This window comes from Pseudonaja textilis, chromosome 16 (genome assembly GCF_049901715.1).
Source record: "Pseudonaja textilis isolate UNSWEBS1 chromosome 16, rPseTex1.2, whole genome shotgun sequence".
Classification (NCBI taxonomy): domain Eukaryota; kingdom Metazoa; phylum Chordata; class Lepidosauria; order Squamata; family Elapidae; genus Pseudonaja; species Pseudonaja textilis.
Genome location: NC_142005.1, coordinates 1,888,030 through 1,904,382, shown reverse-complemented (window position 1 = coordinate 1,904,382; position 16,353 = coordinate 1,888,030). Strand labels below are relative to the sequence as shown.

General features: G+C 45.6%; 1 protein-coding gene across 1 annotated transcript; it reads right to left on the bottom strand.

Moving 5' to 3' along the window:
* Nucleotides 1-7,691: 7,691 nt before the first annotated feature.
* Nucleotides 7,692-15,583, bottom strand: LOC148124549 (uncharacterized). The gene is made up of 2 exons (XM_087913781.1): nt 15,556-15,583; nt 7,692-8,131 (listed from the first exon to the last, which is right to left on the bottom strand). The coding sequence occupies exons 1-2, from the start codon at nt 15,568-15,570 to the stop codon at nt 7,784-7,786; spliced, it is 363 nt and encodes a 120-aa protein (XP_087769907.1). The 5' UTR covers nt 15,571-15,583; the 3' UTR covers nt 7,692-7,783.
* Between the last annotated feature and the right edge of the window lie 770 nt (nt 15,584-16,353).

Genomic DNA, 16,353 nt, shown 5'->3' with positions numbered 1-16,353 from the left:
GATGGTGAGTTCTAATTCTTCAATATCTTTGATGAATTCTTTCACTAAAAGGTGAGTTCCATTCCTTCAGAGTGCACAACAAATGATGGAATGAATTTGTGCGAAAAACTAAAAGACGGTGACTTCTTTTCTTGAATTAGGAATCGTTCTCCTCCTGGAATCTTCATCATAGGTGTATGATAGACGGTGGGCCAATACCAGGGAAGGGTGAGTTTTAATTCTTCAATATCTTTGATGAATTCTCCCTCTGAAAGGTGAGTTCCATTCCTTCAGAGAGCACAACAGACCACTGAATGACTTTGCACAAAAAACTAAGAGACGGTGACTTCTTTACTTGAATTAGGAATTGTTCTACTGAGGGAATTTTCATCATGGGATGCTGATAGACAGTGGGCCAATACCAGGGGATGGTGAGTTCTAATTCTTCAGTATGTTTGATGCATTCTTCCCATAAAAGGTGAGTTCCATTCCTGCAGAGAACACAGCAGCAGACCATTGAATGAATTTGTGCGAAAAACTAAAAGACAGTGACATCTTTTCTTGAATTAGGAATCGTTCTCCACGTGGAATCTTCATGATAGGTGTCTGATGTATCATGGGCCAATACCAGGGGACAGTGAGTTTTAATTCTTCAATATCTTTGATGAATTCTTCCTCTGAAAGGTGAGTTCCATTCCTTCAGAGAGCACAACAGACCACTGAATGACTTTGCGCGAAAAACTAAAAGACGGTGACTTGTCTTCTTCCATTAGGAATCGTTCTCCTGGAATCTGCATCATAGGTGTATGATAGACGGTGGGCCCATAACAGGGGACGGTGAGTTCTAATTCTTCAGTATGTTTCATGAATTCTTTCACTAAAAGGTGAGTTCCATTCCTTCAGAGAACACAACAAATGATGGAATGAATTTGTACAAAAAAAAAATAAAAGATGGTGACTTCTCTTCTTGAATTAGGAATCGTTCTACGGAGGGAATTTTCATCATGGGATGCTGATAGACAGTGGGCCAATGCCAGGGGACCGTGAGTTTTAATTCTTCAATATCTTTGATGAATTCTCCCTCTGAAAGGTGAGCTCCATTCCTTCAGAGAGCACAACAGACCACTGAATGAATTTGCGCGAAAAACTAAAAGACGGTGACATCTTTTCTTGAATTAGGAATCGTTCTACTGCTGGAATGTTCATGATAGGTTTCTGATAGAAGTTGGGCCAATACCAGCAGATGGTGAGTTCTACTTCTTCAGTATGTTTGATGTGTTCACAGTTGAATGACTTTGAATAACTGAAGGATGGTGACTGGTCTTCCTGCATTAGGCCTAATTATCATCCTGGAATCTTCATGTTAGGTTGTTGATTGACTTTGAGAGAACATCAGGAGATGGTGAGTTCTTATTCTGAAATTGGTTTGATGAATTTTGCTTCTGAAAGGTGAGTTCCATTCCTGCAACAAGCACAACACACTGTTGAATGACGTTGGGTGAATAAATAAGCAGCGGTCATTTTTCTTCCTGCATTAAGCCTGGTTATCCTTTTGGAATCCTCATGATAGATGGCTGGTAGAGTTTGGGTCAATAACCAGGGGATGGTATTGTTAGATATTGAATATAATGATGTAGGGACCAGTCATAATGATGTAGGGACCAGCTCCCTTTTAAAAGTTGCTCATTGTTTCCTTGGAGCTGAATAACAACTTTAAGTTGCCTTGAATGTCCTGTGTGTTCACTCCGCCCCCTACTCAAAAGTGGTGATGAAGGTGGGATCTTTGAAGAACAAAAGACACCAAGACTGGACAAAGACGTCCACATGGCAATCGTTGGCCATCGAACTTAACCGTTGGCCAACTCAAGAAGTCTTCAATCGTACCCCTGCTCCATTCAACCCAGTGAGAGAAGACTGAGATTCATACATGGATCAATTCCACATGTTCTTGGACACCAACAGCCTCCGGAGCCTTTTGGAGAGAGGAAGAGTTAGGCTCACGCATTGTGAGCCTGCTGTTTTCAAAATGACAGAAGCCCTTTCCTCACCAGCCAAGCTGAAAACCATGACCTGGCTGGCCCTGAAGAGATTGCACAGGACACATTATGCCCCGCAAGCATCATCCTTCATGTGGTGGCACGAATTCTATCGGCGAGGCTGGAAATAGCTTGAGACAATCAGCAAGTTTGTCGCCAATCTATGGGAAATTGCAACCGCATGTGAATTCCTCAATATTGGCGAGGCTATGAGGGACCATATAGTATTGGGACTAAGGGACCTCACGCTACAAAGCCGGCTTGCTAGCAAAGCCCAAAATCACCTTCCAGGAAGCCACGGAGGAAGCACCTGCAACGGAGGCATCCCAACATTCAGCAGCGGCAATGAAAAAAATGAACAAACCAAATCAAGCAAAGGAAGCCACCCCTGTACACTATGAGGATGTTGAAACCAAATCCTCTCAGAACGGAAGGTAAGAAATCCAGACTGGGTGCAAAGGGAGCCACCCCAGGGCAGGATGCAGGTTTAGGGACGCCATATGGCCAGCGATGCAAGTGGAGGGGACACATCGCACGGGCCTACAGGGCATCCCAGCCAATTTCCTGCTGGCCAAGGCAATCCAGCCCCTCACAATGTCCCAGGAATTCCCAGGTGGGTAGCCATAAAACACCATTTGGAAAGAACTGAGGCCGCAACTATCGATATAGGGGAAACGCACCAAACAATCATAGTGGGACATCTGACTGCATGCAAAGCAAAGAAAATGACTGCAACCAAAGCGTCAAAGGGAAACAATGCAAGATGGAAGTGGACTCAGGATCCTACCTCTCCACGATCTCCTGGGCGACTCTCAAGAAATTGGTACCGGAAATCCCAGTCAATGCACACAAGCCACAGAAGCTGACCTTAAAACACTAACAGGGAAACTGAATTCCAGTATTGGGGATTGGCTATTTCAACATAACTTTTAAAAAATTCAAAGGAGAATTACCCCTAAACATAATAGACCAGGATCGACCTAGCCTGCTGGGATTAGAATGGTTTGAACCCCTCGGGCTAGTGGTGACGAGAATCAACAGGATTGATGACAGTAGACAACCTCATGAAGGACTTCGCAGACGTGTTCAATAGACAGCTTGGCAAATATACCGGGACCCCTATCTCATTCAATTTAGACCCCAAGGTTGCCCCTGTCTAGATGACACCCAGGAGGGTCCCACTTGCTCTGCAGCCCAAAATAGACGAGCAATTGGATAAACTTATTGCTCAGGGATTTTTGGAGCCAACGGATCGTGCCAAGTGGGAAACACCCATAGTCACCCCCATGAAGCCAGATGAGTCAGTGTGCCTGTGTGCTGATTATAAATGTACACTCAATAAAGTGTTACGGCAGAGTGCATACCCTGCGCTAATTGTGCAACACCTATTGCGCTCCTTGGGGTGAGGAAAAATCTTGGCAAAGCCTGATCTGGCTCAGGCATACACACAGTTGCCCATTGATGATGCCACAACAGAAGCCCACACTATTGTCATGCACGGGGGGGGGCATTCAAATGCCAACTGTTACAGTTTGGGGTAAGCATGGCCCCAGGGCTGTTTCAGAGCTTGACAGAGCACCTCTGACAGGGCATCGAAGGCATAGTGCCTTACTTTGATGATGTCCTCATCTTAGCAAGAGACAAAGAGCAGTTACAGCAATGTTTGAGAACAGTGTTGAGCCAGTTTCAGGAAGTGGGGTTAAAAGTAAAGAAGGACAAATGCCAATTAGCTGTTGAGAAAGTAGAATTTGGGGGATATTTGATCGATAGCTCTGGCATACACCCTACTGACAGCAAGCTGAAGGCAATCTGGGAAACCTCAACCCCCAACAATAAGACAGAGCTACAAGCATTCCTGGGGTTACTAAATTTCCACAACATTTTCTTGCCACGGATGGTGACGATTGCTGAACCCTTACACCGGCTCCTTGACAAAAAAGCAGAATGGACATGGGGACAGAAAGAAGCAAGCTCATTCAAAGAAAAAAATTTTTTTTTGACATCAGACAATGTGCTTGTTCAATATATTGAAAACCTACCTCTAAGACTAACATGCGATACTTCACCTTTTGGAGTAGGGGCCATCTTTAGCCATCGCATGCCGAATGGAAGGGAAGCCCTCATTGCATTTTATTCCAAAAACATTATCCAAAGCAGAAAGGAACTACAGTCAGCTCGACGAGAAAGCACCGGCTGCAGTCACTGGAATCAAATGATTCCATGAATATGTATACGGCAGGAGCTTCAAATTAATCACTGACCATAAACCACTTCTGGGAATCGTCGCAGGAAACCAACCCACACTGGACCTACTGTCCCCAAGAATGATGGGATGGGTGGAATTCCTCACTGTATACAATTACCAACTGAGCTACAGACCAGGGAAAACCATCAATCATGCCAACAGCAGATGCCTGTTACCACAGCCAGTGGAGGACCCAATGCCAGCGACATCCACACTTCTCATAGAAACCCTCATGAGTGGACAGTCATGGCAGCAGAGATCGTGAGAGCTCTCACAAAAGACAGGATGCTGGTGTGAATCTGGGTATGGAAGGGTTGGCCAGAGGCTACAGTAGAAGATGAATTTAAGCCATTTAAAACTCACCAACTTGAACTGTCGGGACTGAAGTGGTGCCTATTGTGGGGTGATAGTGTAGTAATCCAGGGGTGGGATCCTACCAGCATAACAACCAAGTTCGCTCTGTGTGCATTACTTACAAATTACCAGGTCTGGCAAGCCTTCACCTGCTCCAGCTGAAGAGCAGCACTCAGCTGTGCTGCGCAAAGCAGCTGAGGAGGAAAAAGCGGACACTAAAGGACAGCCTAGAGCCCGGGCGAGCGGGCGGGCCAAACAGACAACCCGAAGATCATCGCAGTGAACTGGTTCGGTGTCAGCTGCTCTTTGGAGCTACCAGTTCTATAGAACCGGGCCGACTGATAGCATCCCACCCCTATAGTAATCCCTAAAACATTACGGAAGAACATCTTAGAGATATTATTACATGAGGGACACCCAGGGATAGTCAAGATGAAAGCATTGGCTAGATGTGGTGGCCGGGGATGGATAAGGAGATAGAGACATGGGTTGCAACATGCACCCCCTGCCACGAATCCAGGCCAGCTCCACACACCGCACCCATACATGAATGGGGAAAGCCCAAAGACACCCTGGTCCTGAATTCATATTGACTTTGTGGGACCATGTCAGGGTGATACCTTCCTAATCATAGTAGATGCCTATTCCAAATGGTAAGAGGTCAGTATCATGACATCGACCATGACAGAAGCAGTCATCAGAGTATTGAGAAAATTATTTGCAACACACACAAGTTGCCAGATGTGGTGGTGTCCGATAATGGCCCCCAGTTCACTGCCAATCAATTCAAGGTATTTCTGGCAACCCGAGGAATAAAGCCTGCATTATCCACACCTGGACATCCATCAACTAATGGTCAGTCAGAACAGATGGTGCACTCCACAAAAGAAACATTAGCTAGAATGAGCCCCAGGGACACCCAGGCTAAAATAGACAAATTATTAAGCATACAACACATAACACCAAGTGCCACCACTAACAGAAGTCCAGCTGAGCTATAAGGGGAAGGAAACTAAGGTCTCAACTGAACAGACCACACCCCTAATATAACACAGAGACACCAGTAGACTCCACCAGTAAATGTAGGACATTCCAGGTGAGAAACAGGGTATATGCCAGGAATTACAGTGGTGACCCCCTATGGGTACCCACAAAAATAATACAGATCATGGGCCTACGATCGTACCGTATAGAGACAGACGATGGCAGGAATGGAAAAGACACCTTGATCAGCGCTGAGACCAAATATCCAGAAAGGAAAACAATACACAAGCGATGGCCTCGGAGCGAGAAGGGAGACACCATGAAAGAACAACAGAGGTAGACCAGGACCTAAGCAGTAACAGAGCAAACACACAACAATTAAGCTCCAACTCGAGAACAGTCTAACCTCTCAGTCTGGAACCGCCGAGTCGAATGAGCTGCGCAGGTCAGGTCACGCCCACAAGTGACCCACTTACTTATGGGACTACGTCCCATGAACTGACATTGATTGGATGACACCATTCCAGAGGGGAGGGGTGTTAAATATGGAATAGAATAATGTAGGGACCAATCATCGGTTTTGCAGTCAGCGAGAAAAACAAACGTGCGTCAGGGGCTGAAGCCACGGACTGCTCCCTTTTAAAAGAGGCCTGCTGCAACTCAGCCAATCATCGCTTTTTGGGGAGCCGAATTAAAAACTTTAAGTTGCCTTGAGTGTCCTGCGTCTTCACTCCACCCACTACTCAACAGGTGAATTCTGATTCTGCAGTATGTTTGATGAATTTTCCCCCTAAAAGGTGAGTTCCATTCCTTCAGAGAGCACAACGGGCAGTGGAATGACTGAGCGAATAAATAAACTATGGTGACTTCTCTTCCTGCATTTCTGGTTATCTCTTCCTGGTTATCCTCTTGGAATCCTCATGATACATGGCTGAGAGACTTTGGGCCCATACCAGCGGGTGGCAAGTCCTAATTCTTCAGTATATTCGATGAATTCTTCCCCTAAAATGTGAGTTCTAATCCTGCAGCACTCCTGAAAGTTGGCTGAATGACTTTCGACCAATCACTGAAATAGGGTGACTTGTCTTCTGGTAACAGGCACGTTGAATTCAACTCCTGCAATATTCGGGAAAGACTGCTGAATGTCTTTGGGCCAATCTTCAGGATGTTATGAGTTGTAGTTCTCCAATAGGCACAAAAGCTTTCCCTTCCTTCCTTCCTTCCTTCCTTCCTTCCTTCCTTCCTTCCTTCCTTCCTTCCTTCTTTCCTTCCTTCCTTTGTTCCTCCCTCCCTCCCTTACTTCCTCCCTCCCTTCCTTCCTCCCTGTTTCTTTTTCTCTTCCTCTCTCTCCTTTCTTCCTCCCCTGGGAGAAGGCCATCTCAGTGACCTTAGGCCAATCATTTTTTTTCAGGTCTACGAAAGAGGCAAACCGAAACCATTTCCGGAAACCTTGCCCAAAAAAGGAGGTGGATTTCTTCAAGAATTGGGCCCAACTGAACGGAAGAAGAGCAACGGATGACGAAGATGGAAGGGACCCTTGTCAGTGCATCATGTCCTGGCTGGGACCACAGAGAGGCTGGGCAGAGGCCCCCTCGACCCCCAAGCAGACCAAAGACCCTCCACTGCGTGATATCAAGTCAGCGACCAAAGTGGGTCCCCAGCCATTTCACTGGGCAATTGCTGAATGAGCCACAACAATCACTTGATGCTGCCCCATATTGTCCAACAAGCTTAGAGTCCCCACAACCCATGAATAGGAACCGAAGTAATCTGGGAATTCTGGGAGTTGAAGTCCGCACACCTCAAAAGTCGCCAACTGGAGAAACACCAATTTGAGGCTCCCCGACTCCAGATGTCTGCAGGGAACTGACTTTCCCCAGCAGAAAAATCAAAATAAAAAAGGAAGAAACGGACCATGGGTATTCAGGAGGCCCAATGAACATACGGGAACCCATGAGGGCATCTCTGCCACCCTGCCCCGACTCCTGGCACCGCACCGGTAGAATCCCACCCCTGGACTGGCGTAAAGAAGAAGTCTACCTGGACTCGATTGGATTTGATTCATAATTTATTCTTGATACATGTGCCAAGACAAATCATGATAGTTAGTGACTCCTGAGCCCCCTTCATTCCGGCTGCCAGCTGCCCATGGGGCACAAGTCAGAGGTTCACAGTGCCCCCTCCTCTATTTGAGCTTCCTCTTGCGCCCTCTGCCCCACGCCGGGTCTGGCTGTTCACTGTCGGCAATTTCATAGACGGTGATGCGCAGTTTGTCCGAGCCCCACTTCTTCAGGTTCGGGGCCTCCCTCTCCTTTCCCGCCTTGCCGCCCAGGGTGCCCTGACGGGTGCGCACCTCGCTCAGGAAATGCTCCAGTTCGTGCTCCATGCAGGCCAGTTGGTGGGCATACACCTGCAGGGTGGGGTTGCTGCCTGGAGAAGTGGATCCACACTCAGGCTGGGACGGGACGAGGACCTGAGACTGGTAGCTGGACGATTGGTCCCCGTCTTCGTCTGGACAGGACGCCTGGACCTCCTGCCCCAGAGAAGAAGAATGAGGAGAGGTGTGTTCGAATTAATTAATAAACAACCAGTTGTAATGTCTCTGTTTTAAAAAATAAATTTTATTAAGTTTTCAAATCTTAAAAACATAAAAGTTTATACTTTGTTATCAACATCAAGACCTCTTTTGCACGTCCTCACATTTTTCAGTATATGTATTTACTTATTCCTTTACCATTACATCTTACTCTTGCTATAAATCAATATTTTTTTATCCTTACATATCAATCTTCTCCATGGTATATTTACATATTCCCTCATTCTTTTCCTAATTGCCATTTTATTTTCTTTTTATTTCTAAACCACTCATCCCAGGCACCCCAGGCCCTATAATAAATTGAATCTTCTCTGTCTTTTATTTTCATCGTTAGCCTGTCCATCTCTATACAATCTATTATTTTTTTAATAACCATGCCTTCTGGTGGAACCCTTTTTTCCTTCCAGAGTTGTGCAAACGAAAGCCTTGCAGCTGTTAATATGTGTAACATGATATATCTATCTGTTTTATTGCATTTTTGTGTAATTATACCTAATAAAAATATTTCCGGATTAAGTTCAATTTTCGGATTCGTTCTCTGTCTGTCTATCTATCTATCCATCCATCCATTTATTATTTCCATTTATTATCTATTTATTATCTCTATTATCCATCTATCTACAGATTCTATCTATCTATCTATCTATCTATCTATCTATCTATCTATCTATCTATCTATCTATCTATCTATCTATCTACCGATCTACTGATCAGTCAACTATCATCTCTTTCTTTCTCTTTCCTTTTCTTTTTCTCTTTCCTTTCTCTTTCCTTTCTTTCTCTCCTTTTCTATCTATCTATCTATCTATCTATCTATCTATCTATCTATCTATCTATCTATCTATCTGAAGCAATGAGTTCTAGGCTATCTATCTATCTATCTATCTATCTATCTATCTATCTATCTGAAGCAATGAGTTCTAGGCTATCTATCTATCTATCTATCTATCTATCTATCTATCTATCTATCTATCTATCTTATTCTATAACTATTGTTCTATCATTCTATCTTGTTTTATCTATCATCTATCATCTATCTATCTATCTATCTATCTATCTATCTATCTATCTATCTATCTATCTATCTGAAGCAATGAGTTCTAGGCTATCTATCTATCTATCTATCTATCTATCTATCTATCTATCTATCTATCTATCTATCTATCATCTATCTATCTATAAATCTATTGATCAGTCAACTATCATCTCTTTCTTTTCTTTCTTTCTCTTTTCTCTCTCTCTCTCTCTCTCTCTGTCTTGGAGCTGGAGGGGACCTTGGAGGTCTTCTAGTCCAGCTCCCTTATACTGTCCAGCTCAAATGGTTGTCCAATCTCTTCTTAAAAACTTCCAAGGTTGGAGCCGTTCCCTTGAGTAATTGCTCTCACTGCCAAGAAATTTCTCCTTAGTTGTAGGTCCCATTGCTCTTTGACGATCTTCTTGCCCTCCGATGCTTCGGAGGATGGCCCCACCCTGTCTTCTTCTCCGTGGCAGCCCCTCAAGTACAACTCAGTCCTCCAGCGGTTGGGTCCCCAGCCTTACCTCCCAACGTTTCTCTGCTCCCTCGTCCCGCTCCTGCGCGCACTGGTTTCTCTTCAGGCACAAGCAGCGGATGGCATAGAAGACGAACAACCAAATGGCGCCAATGCTACTGAGCAGAGCCAGGGTGGACAGCCAGGGCCCCCCACTCTCGACGCTGCTGTGCCGATATCGCAGCTGCTGCTCACAAGGGCCGCTTGTGCCCTGGCTCTCCCCGTTGCACAGGGGCCCGTCTAGCAGTGACCAGGCCATGACCAGGAACCAAGAGTCTCTCCGGACATACATGGCCCCTGCTGGGCTCTCACTGAAACACTCCGGAACCTCTTGAGTAGGGGGCAAGGCTCCCATTATGAGTTGGCTGCCCTGATGTTCTCCATGGGCAACCGAGAACAACAGGTTCTAAGCCAGCATTGGGGCTAAGCCAGGTGTGATGACCCAAAGGGGCGTGGCACAAAAGCAACAAAAGTCACAAAAATAGGTAAAGTCCCTTTAATGCCTCCAACCTGGCCCCCAATGTCCAGTTATCATTGGCTGGAGATCAAACACTCCCAAGAACAGTTTTCAAAGGGAAGAAATTCCATCCAAACTCAAAGGACGTGTAAATTATAAATAAAAAACCAACACAACACAATCGCACTGCAGCAATTCACGAGGCAGGGCGGGATAAGGGATTGAAGACGTCAAAAGACACTTGGGAGGATGCCAGAACTCAGATAAGACTTGACAAACCAGAATAATTTCACCCTTTGCTTCCAGCAACTTTGCCCTGCGCAGTTTGACTTTTTAAACAATCCTCCAAGCTCCAGCCAATGAAGGGGATCAGGGCCCCTTCCTCCCCCCGTAAACCACACAATTCACGTTTCTCCCTTATCTGCTCCTCCCTGTGTGCCCTAGGATGAAGAGGGGATGGATGGGCCTGGGTCTTCCTCTGAATGCCCACCTGGCCTGTGCCCTTCCCCGTTTCCTCCACAGCCACCGGAGCCCCACTCCCACTCCCTGTCAGCTGTTCGACCTCCCCCTCGGAATCAGACTCCAACTGGGGCATGACACAAGGATGCTGCCCATTGGGACACGTTAGTACACTTTTTTGAGGGGAAAACTTAAGGATTTACAGATTAACAGAGTTGGAAGGGACCTTGAAGACCATCTAGTCCAACCCCACCCTCCCCAGCCCAAGCAGGAGAGAGTACACCATTGGATCTCCTGAGTTTCCTTCATAGCTGCCTTTCAGGACTCCAAATTCAACCCAGAGGCCAAGCATTGAAAATAAAAGGGATGTTGAAACTCACAACTTAATTGGAACAGCCAGCCAATCCACCATGGTTTCTCCAGGCCCACTCTGTCCCTAGCTTCTATGGCCCGGTTGGGTCCTCCGCTCAGGGTCTTCCTTCTCCACTTATTTTTCTATCTCTGCAAATCCTGGAGTCCCCCTAAGTTCCTGTCAAGGGGATGGTGGGAGAATTGTACTTTTAAACATGCAAGATTCAATGTAAATCTTTCCAGGTAAACCAGACAGGACACATGATCAGGTGACTTTATTGTAAGGCTACATTCACGGGTGTTTTAGAAGTTTGAAAGTACAAATCTCCCATTGCCCCCTTTATACGATGATAAGTCTAAGTGTTGTATATAATGTTTTATGCTGAATGTATTTTACAAGGACTATGTTAATGATATCCCAATTGCTGTATGTACATTGGGAGCTTATGCGCCAGAAACAAATTCTCTTCTCTTCTCTTCTTTTATTCCTATTCCTCTTCTCTTTTCTTCTCTTCTCTTCTCTTCTCTTATTCCTATTCCTGTTCTCTTCTCTTCTTTTATTCCTATTCCTCTTCTCTTCTTTTATTCCTATTCCTGTTCTCTTTTTTTATTCCTATTCTTCTCTTCTCTTCTCTTCTCTTCTCTTCTTTTATTCCTATTCCTCTTCTCTTCTCTTCTCTTCTCTTCTCTTCTCTTCTCTTCTCTTCTCTTCTCTTCCTATTCTCTTCTTTTTTTATTCCTATTCCTGTTCTCTTTTTTATTCCTATTCCTCTTCTCTTCTCTTCTTTTATTCCTATTCTTCTCTTCTCTTCTCTTCTTTTATGCCTATTCCTGTTCTCTTCTCTTCTCTTGTCTTCTTCTCTTCTCTTCTTCCTATTCCTCTTCTCTTCTCTTCTTTTATTCCTATTCCTCTTCTCTTCTCTCCTCTTCTTTTATTCCTATTCCTCTTCTCTTCTCTTCTTTTATTCCTATTCCTTTTTCTTCTTCCTATTCCTCTTCTCTTCTTTTATTCCTATTCCTCTTCTCTTCTCTCCTCTTCTTTTATTCCTATTCCTCTTCTCTTCTCTTCTTTTATTCCTATTCCTTTTTTCTTCTTTATTCCTATTCCTCTTCTTTTATTCTATTCTCTTCTCTTCTCTTCTCTTCTTTTATTCCTATTCCTCTTCTCTTCTCTCCTCTTCTTCTTTCTCTTTCTTTTCTTCTCTATTCCTCTTCTCTTCTCTTCTTTTATTCCTATTCCTCTTCTCTTCTCTTCTTTTATTCCTATTCCTATTCCTATTCCTCTCTTCTCTTCTCTTCTCTTCTCTTCTCTTCTCTTCTCTTCTCTTCTCTTCTCTTCTCTTCTTTTATTCCTATTCCTCTTCTCTTCCCTTCCCTCCCATCCCATCCCATCCCATCCCATCCCATTCCTTCCAATATTTATTACAATATAATGCATTCACTTTAGATGCTTCGGGTAGGCTGTGACAATACTAAGCCAATGAGGAAAACGTGGAAGGTAATTTTGTAGTGGCAGCAGGAGATATGAAGAAAACATACTGGTGAGTTAAGGTGCGTGTCCACTGTACCTGCGTGTGCATGTGGGGGGGGGACACCCTGTTTGCAAAGTAGTAAATAAAATTAGCATTGTTTTCTCTTGGAAGTTTTGGCTGGTGATGATTTATTTCCAAACTAGACAATGAATTTCACATATCTGACTATTCTCTAGGCAGCAGCCCTTCCTCTTTGTTCACCCTTATTTCCCAGAATTCCCCAGCCATCATACTTCAAGATAGGTGGACTTCAACTCCCAGAATTCCCCAGCCAGCATGCTTTAAGATATTGGACTTCAACTCCCAGAATTCCCCAGCCAGCATGCTTTAAGATATTGGACTTCAACTCCCAGAATTCCCAGCCATCATACTTTAAGATATTGACTTCAACTCCCAGATTCCCAGCCAGCATGCTTAAGATTGGACTTCAACCGAATTCCCGAATGCTTTAAGATATTGGACTTCACTCCCAGAATTCCCAGCCAGCATGCTTTAAGATATTGGACTTCAACTCCCAGAATTCCCCAGCCATCATACTTTAAGATATTGGACTTCAACTCCCAGAATTCCAGCCAGCATGCTTTAAGATATTGGACTTCAACTCCCAGAATTCCCAGCCATCATACTTTAAGATATTGGACTTCAACTCCCAGAATTCCCAGCCAGCATGCTTTAAGATATTGGACTTCAACTCCCAGAATTCCCAGCCAGCATGCTTTAAGATATTGGACTTCAACTCCCAGAATTCCCCAGCCATCATACTTCAAGATAGGTGGACTTCAACTCCCAGAATTCCCAGCCATCATACTTCAAGATAGGTGGACTTCAACTCCCAGAATTCCCAGCCAGCATGCTTTAAGATATTGGACTTCAACTCCCAGAATTCCCCAGCCAGCATACTTTAAGATATTGGACTTCAACTCCCAGAATTCCCCAGCCAGCATGCTTTAAGATATTGGACTTCAACTCCCAGAATTCCCCAGCCAAAGTGGCTGGCTGGGGAATTCTGGGAGTTGAAGTCCACCCATCTTAAAGTCGCCAGAAACCCTCTGCTAGAGTCTGAATGGCTAACGGGCAAGCAAAATTGGGGTGCAGTTTCTCTCCTACGGGGGAACCTCGGATGTTCATTGAGGGGGAATGGGAGGGCTGACTCAGATCAGGGGTCCCATCAGGGTTGGTGGGAGCAGCGCTTCCTTTTTTACTTTAAAAATTGGCTCTGGTGCCTGGAGGGCTGATTCCAGCCGAAAAGCAAGGATACCTCTTAGATTACTTTGAGCTGTGGGGGGTGTGGGGACGCTGGGAAACATGAAACCCCCGGGGGTGTCAAGCGATTGTGGCACCTGCCCCGCCCCCGCCCCTTCCTGGGTGCTGCCCTTTGAATTCTCCCAGCACTTATCAAATATTTGCAGCAGGCTAATCATTAACCAGCTGCCCTGTATGAGCGAACGGGGCCTGTTGGGTGGAGCTGAAGCGACTTTGCCCGTTTCCTGGAAGGGGGTGGGGGGGGCTCTCTACCCAGCAGCAGCCACAGAAGTGCAGGCACCAGGCTGGGAGCCCTTTGGGGAAGGTAAGGTGCCCCTTGGGGGACTGAACCATTGTTCCTCTCCTTCCTTCCCTTTCACTCTTCCTTCCTTTTATTCCTCCATTCCTTCCCTTTCACTCCTTCCTTCCTTCCCTTTCACTCTTCCTTCCTTCTTTACCTTTCACTCTTCCTTCCTTTCATTCCTCCATTCCTTCCCTTTCACTCCTTCCTTCCTTCCCCTTCACTCCCTCCTTCCTTCTTTCCTTTCACTCTTCCTTCCTTCCCTTTCACTCTTCCTTCCTTTCATTCCTCCATTCCTTCCCTTTCACTCCTTCCTTCCTTCCTTCCTTCACTCCCTCCTTCCTTCTTTCCCTTTCACTCTTCCTTCCTTCCCTTTCACTCTTCCTTCCTTTCATTCCTCCATTCCCTTTCACTCCTTCCTTCCCTTTCACTCTTCCTTCCTTCCCTTTCACTCCTCCTTCCTTCTTTCCCTTTCACTCTTCCTTCCTTCCCTTTCACTCCTTCCTTCCCTTTAACTCGTTCCTTCCTTTCATTCCTCCATTTCTTCCTTTCACTCTTCCTTCCTTCCCTTTCACTCCTTCCTTCCTTTCCTTCCTCCATTCCTTCCTTTCACTCTTCCTTCCTTCCCTTTCACTCTTCCTTCCTTTCATTCCTCCATTTCTTCCTTTCACTCTTCCTTCCTTCCCTTTCACTCCTTCCTTCCTTTCCTTCCTCCTTCCTTCCCTTTCACTCTTCCTTCCTTCCCTTTCACTCTTCCTTCCTTTCATTCCTCCATTCCTTCCCTTTCACTCTTCCTTCCTTCCCTTTCACTCCTTCCTTCGTTTCCTTCCTCCATTCCTTCCCTTTCACTCTTCCTTCCTTCCCTTTCACTCCTCCCTTCCCTTTCATTCCTCCCTTCCTTCCCTTTCACTCCTTCCTCCCTTCCCTTTCATTCCTCCATTCCTTCCCCTTCACTCCTTCCTTCCTTCCCTTTCACTCCTTCCTTTCCACCCTCCCTTTGTATTTTTCTTTCTTTCCTTCCTTTCCTTCTTTCCTCCCTCCCTCCCTCCCTCCCTCATCTCTCTCCTTCCTTTTGTCCTCCTTTGCTTCCTTATTCCCTCTTTCCCTTCTTTTTTCTTCTTCCGCCATCCCTTCTTTCTTCTTCCTCCCTCCCTCTCTCCCTTCTCTATCTTTTCCTTCCCTAGAGTGAAAATAAGAAATGTCCCCTTTCTGATTTCCTTCCGGTGGGAGAAAAGGAGAAAGGGGAGGTTTGGATTCCAGACCTTCGCTTGACTTACAAAAAGGACGATTCTTTTAAAAAAAAGTTTTCTGTCACCTGTAAATCTTCCCTTTGGGGCTGCATTTTGAGTGACCCATGAAAAATCAGCCGGAAAGTAGGGAAGCTGGATCAGTTAATCGGTCATTCCGTTTTGTCCTTACAACATCCCTAAGAGGTAGACCAGGTTAAGCTTGGGCAAGGGAAGCCCCCCATTTCCTGGGTTCAAACTCACGTGGGGAGAGTCCATTTATTCCAGCCACAGCAGCCCCCACTGCACTGCGGCTGCCCTCTTGATCGGTTGGGGCAGCACTTGGGACTTCTCAGCCAGCTTGGGACATATGGGTGGTGAAGGCCATGGAAGAACAGGCTGTAGAAGGTGTTGGAGCAACTTTGGAGGGGGGTGGAAAGTTTATCTCTCTGAGTTTGGGTCACCACACTATAAAAAAAAGACGTTGAGACTCTGGAAAGAGTGCAGAGAAGAGCAACCAGGATGATGAGGGGACTGGAGGCTCAAACATGTGATGAACAGTTGCAGGAACTGGGCCTGGCTAGTCTAGGGAAGAGAAAGACCAGGGGAGACAGGAGAGCATCTTCTAATATTTGAGGGGCTGCCCCAAAGAAGAAGGGGTTGACTTATTTTCCAAAGCATCTGAAGGCAGGACAAGAAGCAAAGGGTGGAAACTAATCAAGGAGAGATTTAACCTGGAAATAAGGAGGAATTTTCTGACAGGGAGGACAATCCACCCATAGAACAGAAGTTGCCTTCAGAAGTTGTGGGAGCTTCATCCCCTGGAGGCTTTCAAGAAGAGACTGGGATGCCATCTGTCAGAAATGGTGTAGGGTCTCCTGCTTGGGTGGGGGTTAGACTAGATGACCTACAAGATCCCTTCCAGCTCTGTTAACCTGATAACCCCATGATGAAATCCAGATTAGAAGAGGGTGACTACTTCCCGTTGCCTTAATAGGCCAATTTTCACCCATCCTACATTGGAAACAAAGATTGGGGAATGGTTGCAGGAACCGGGCCTGG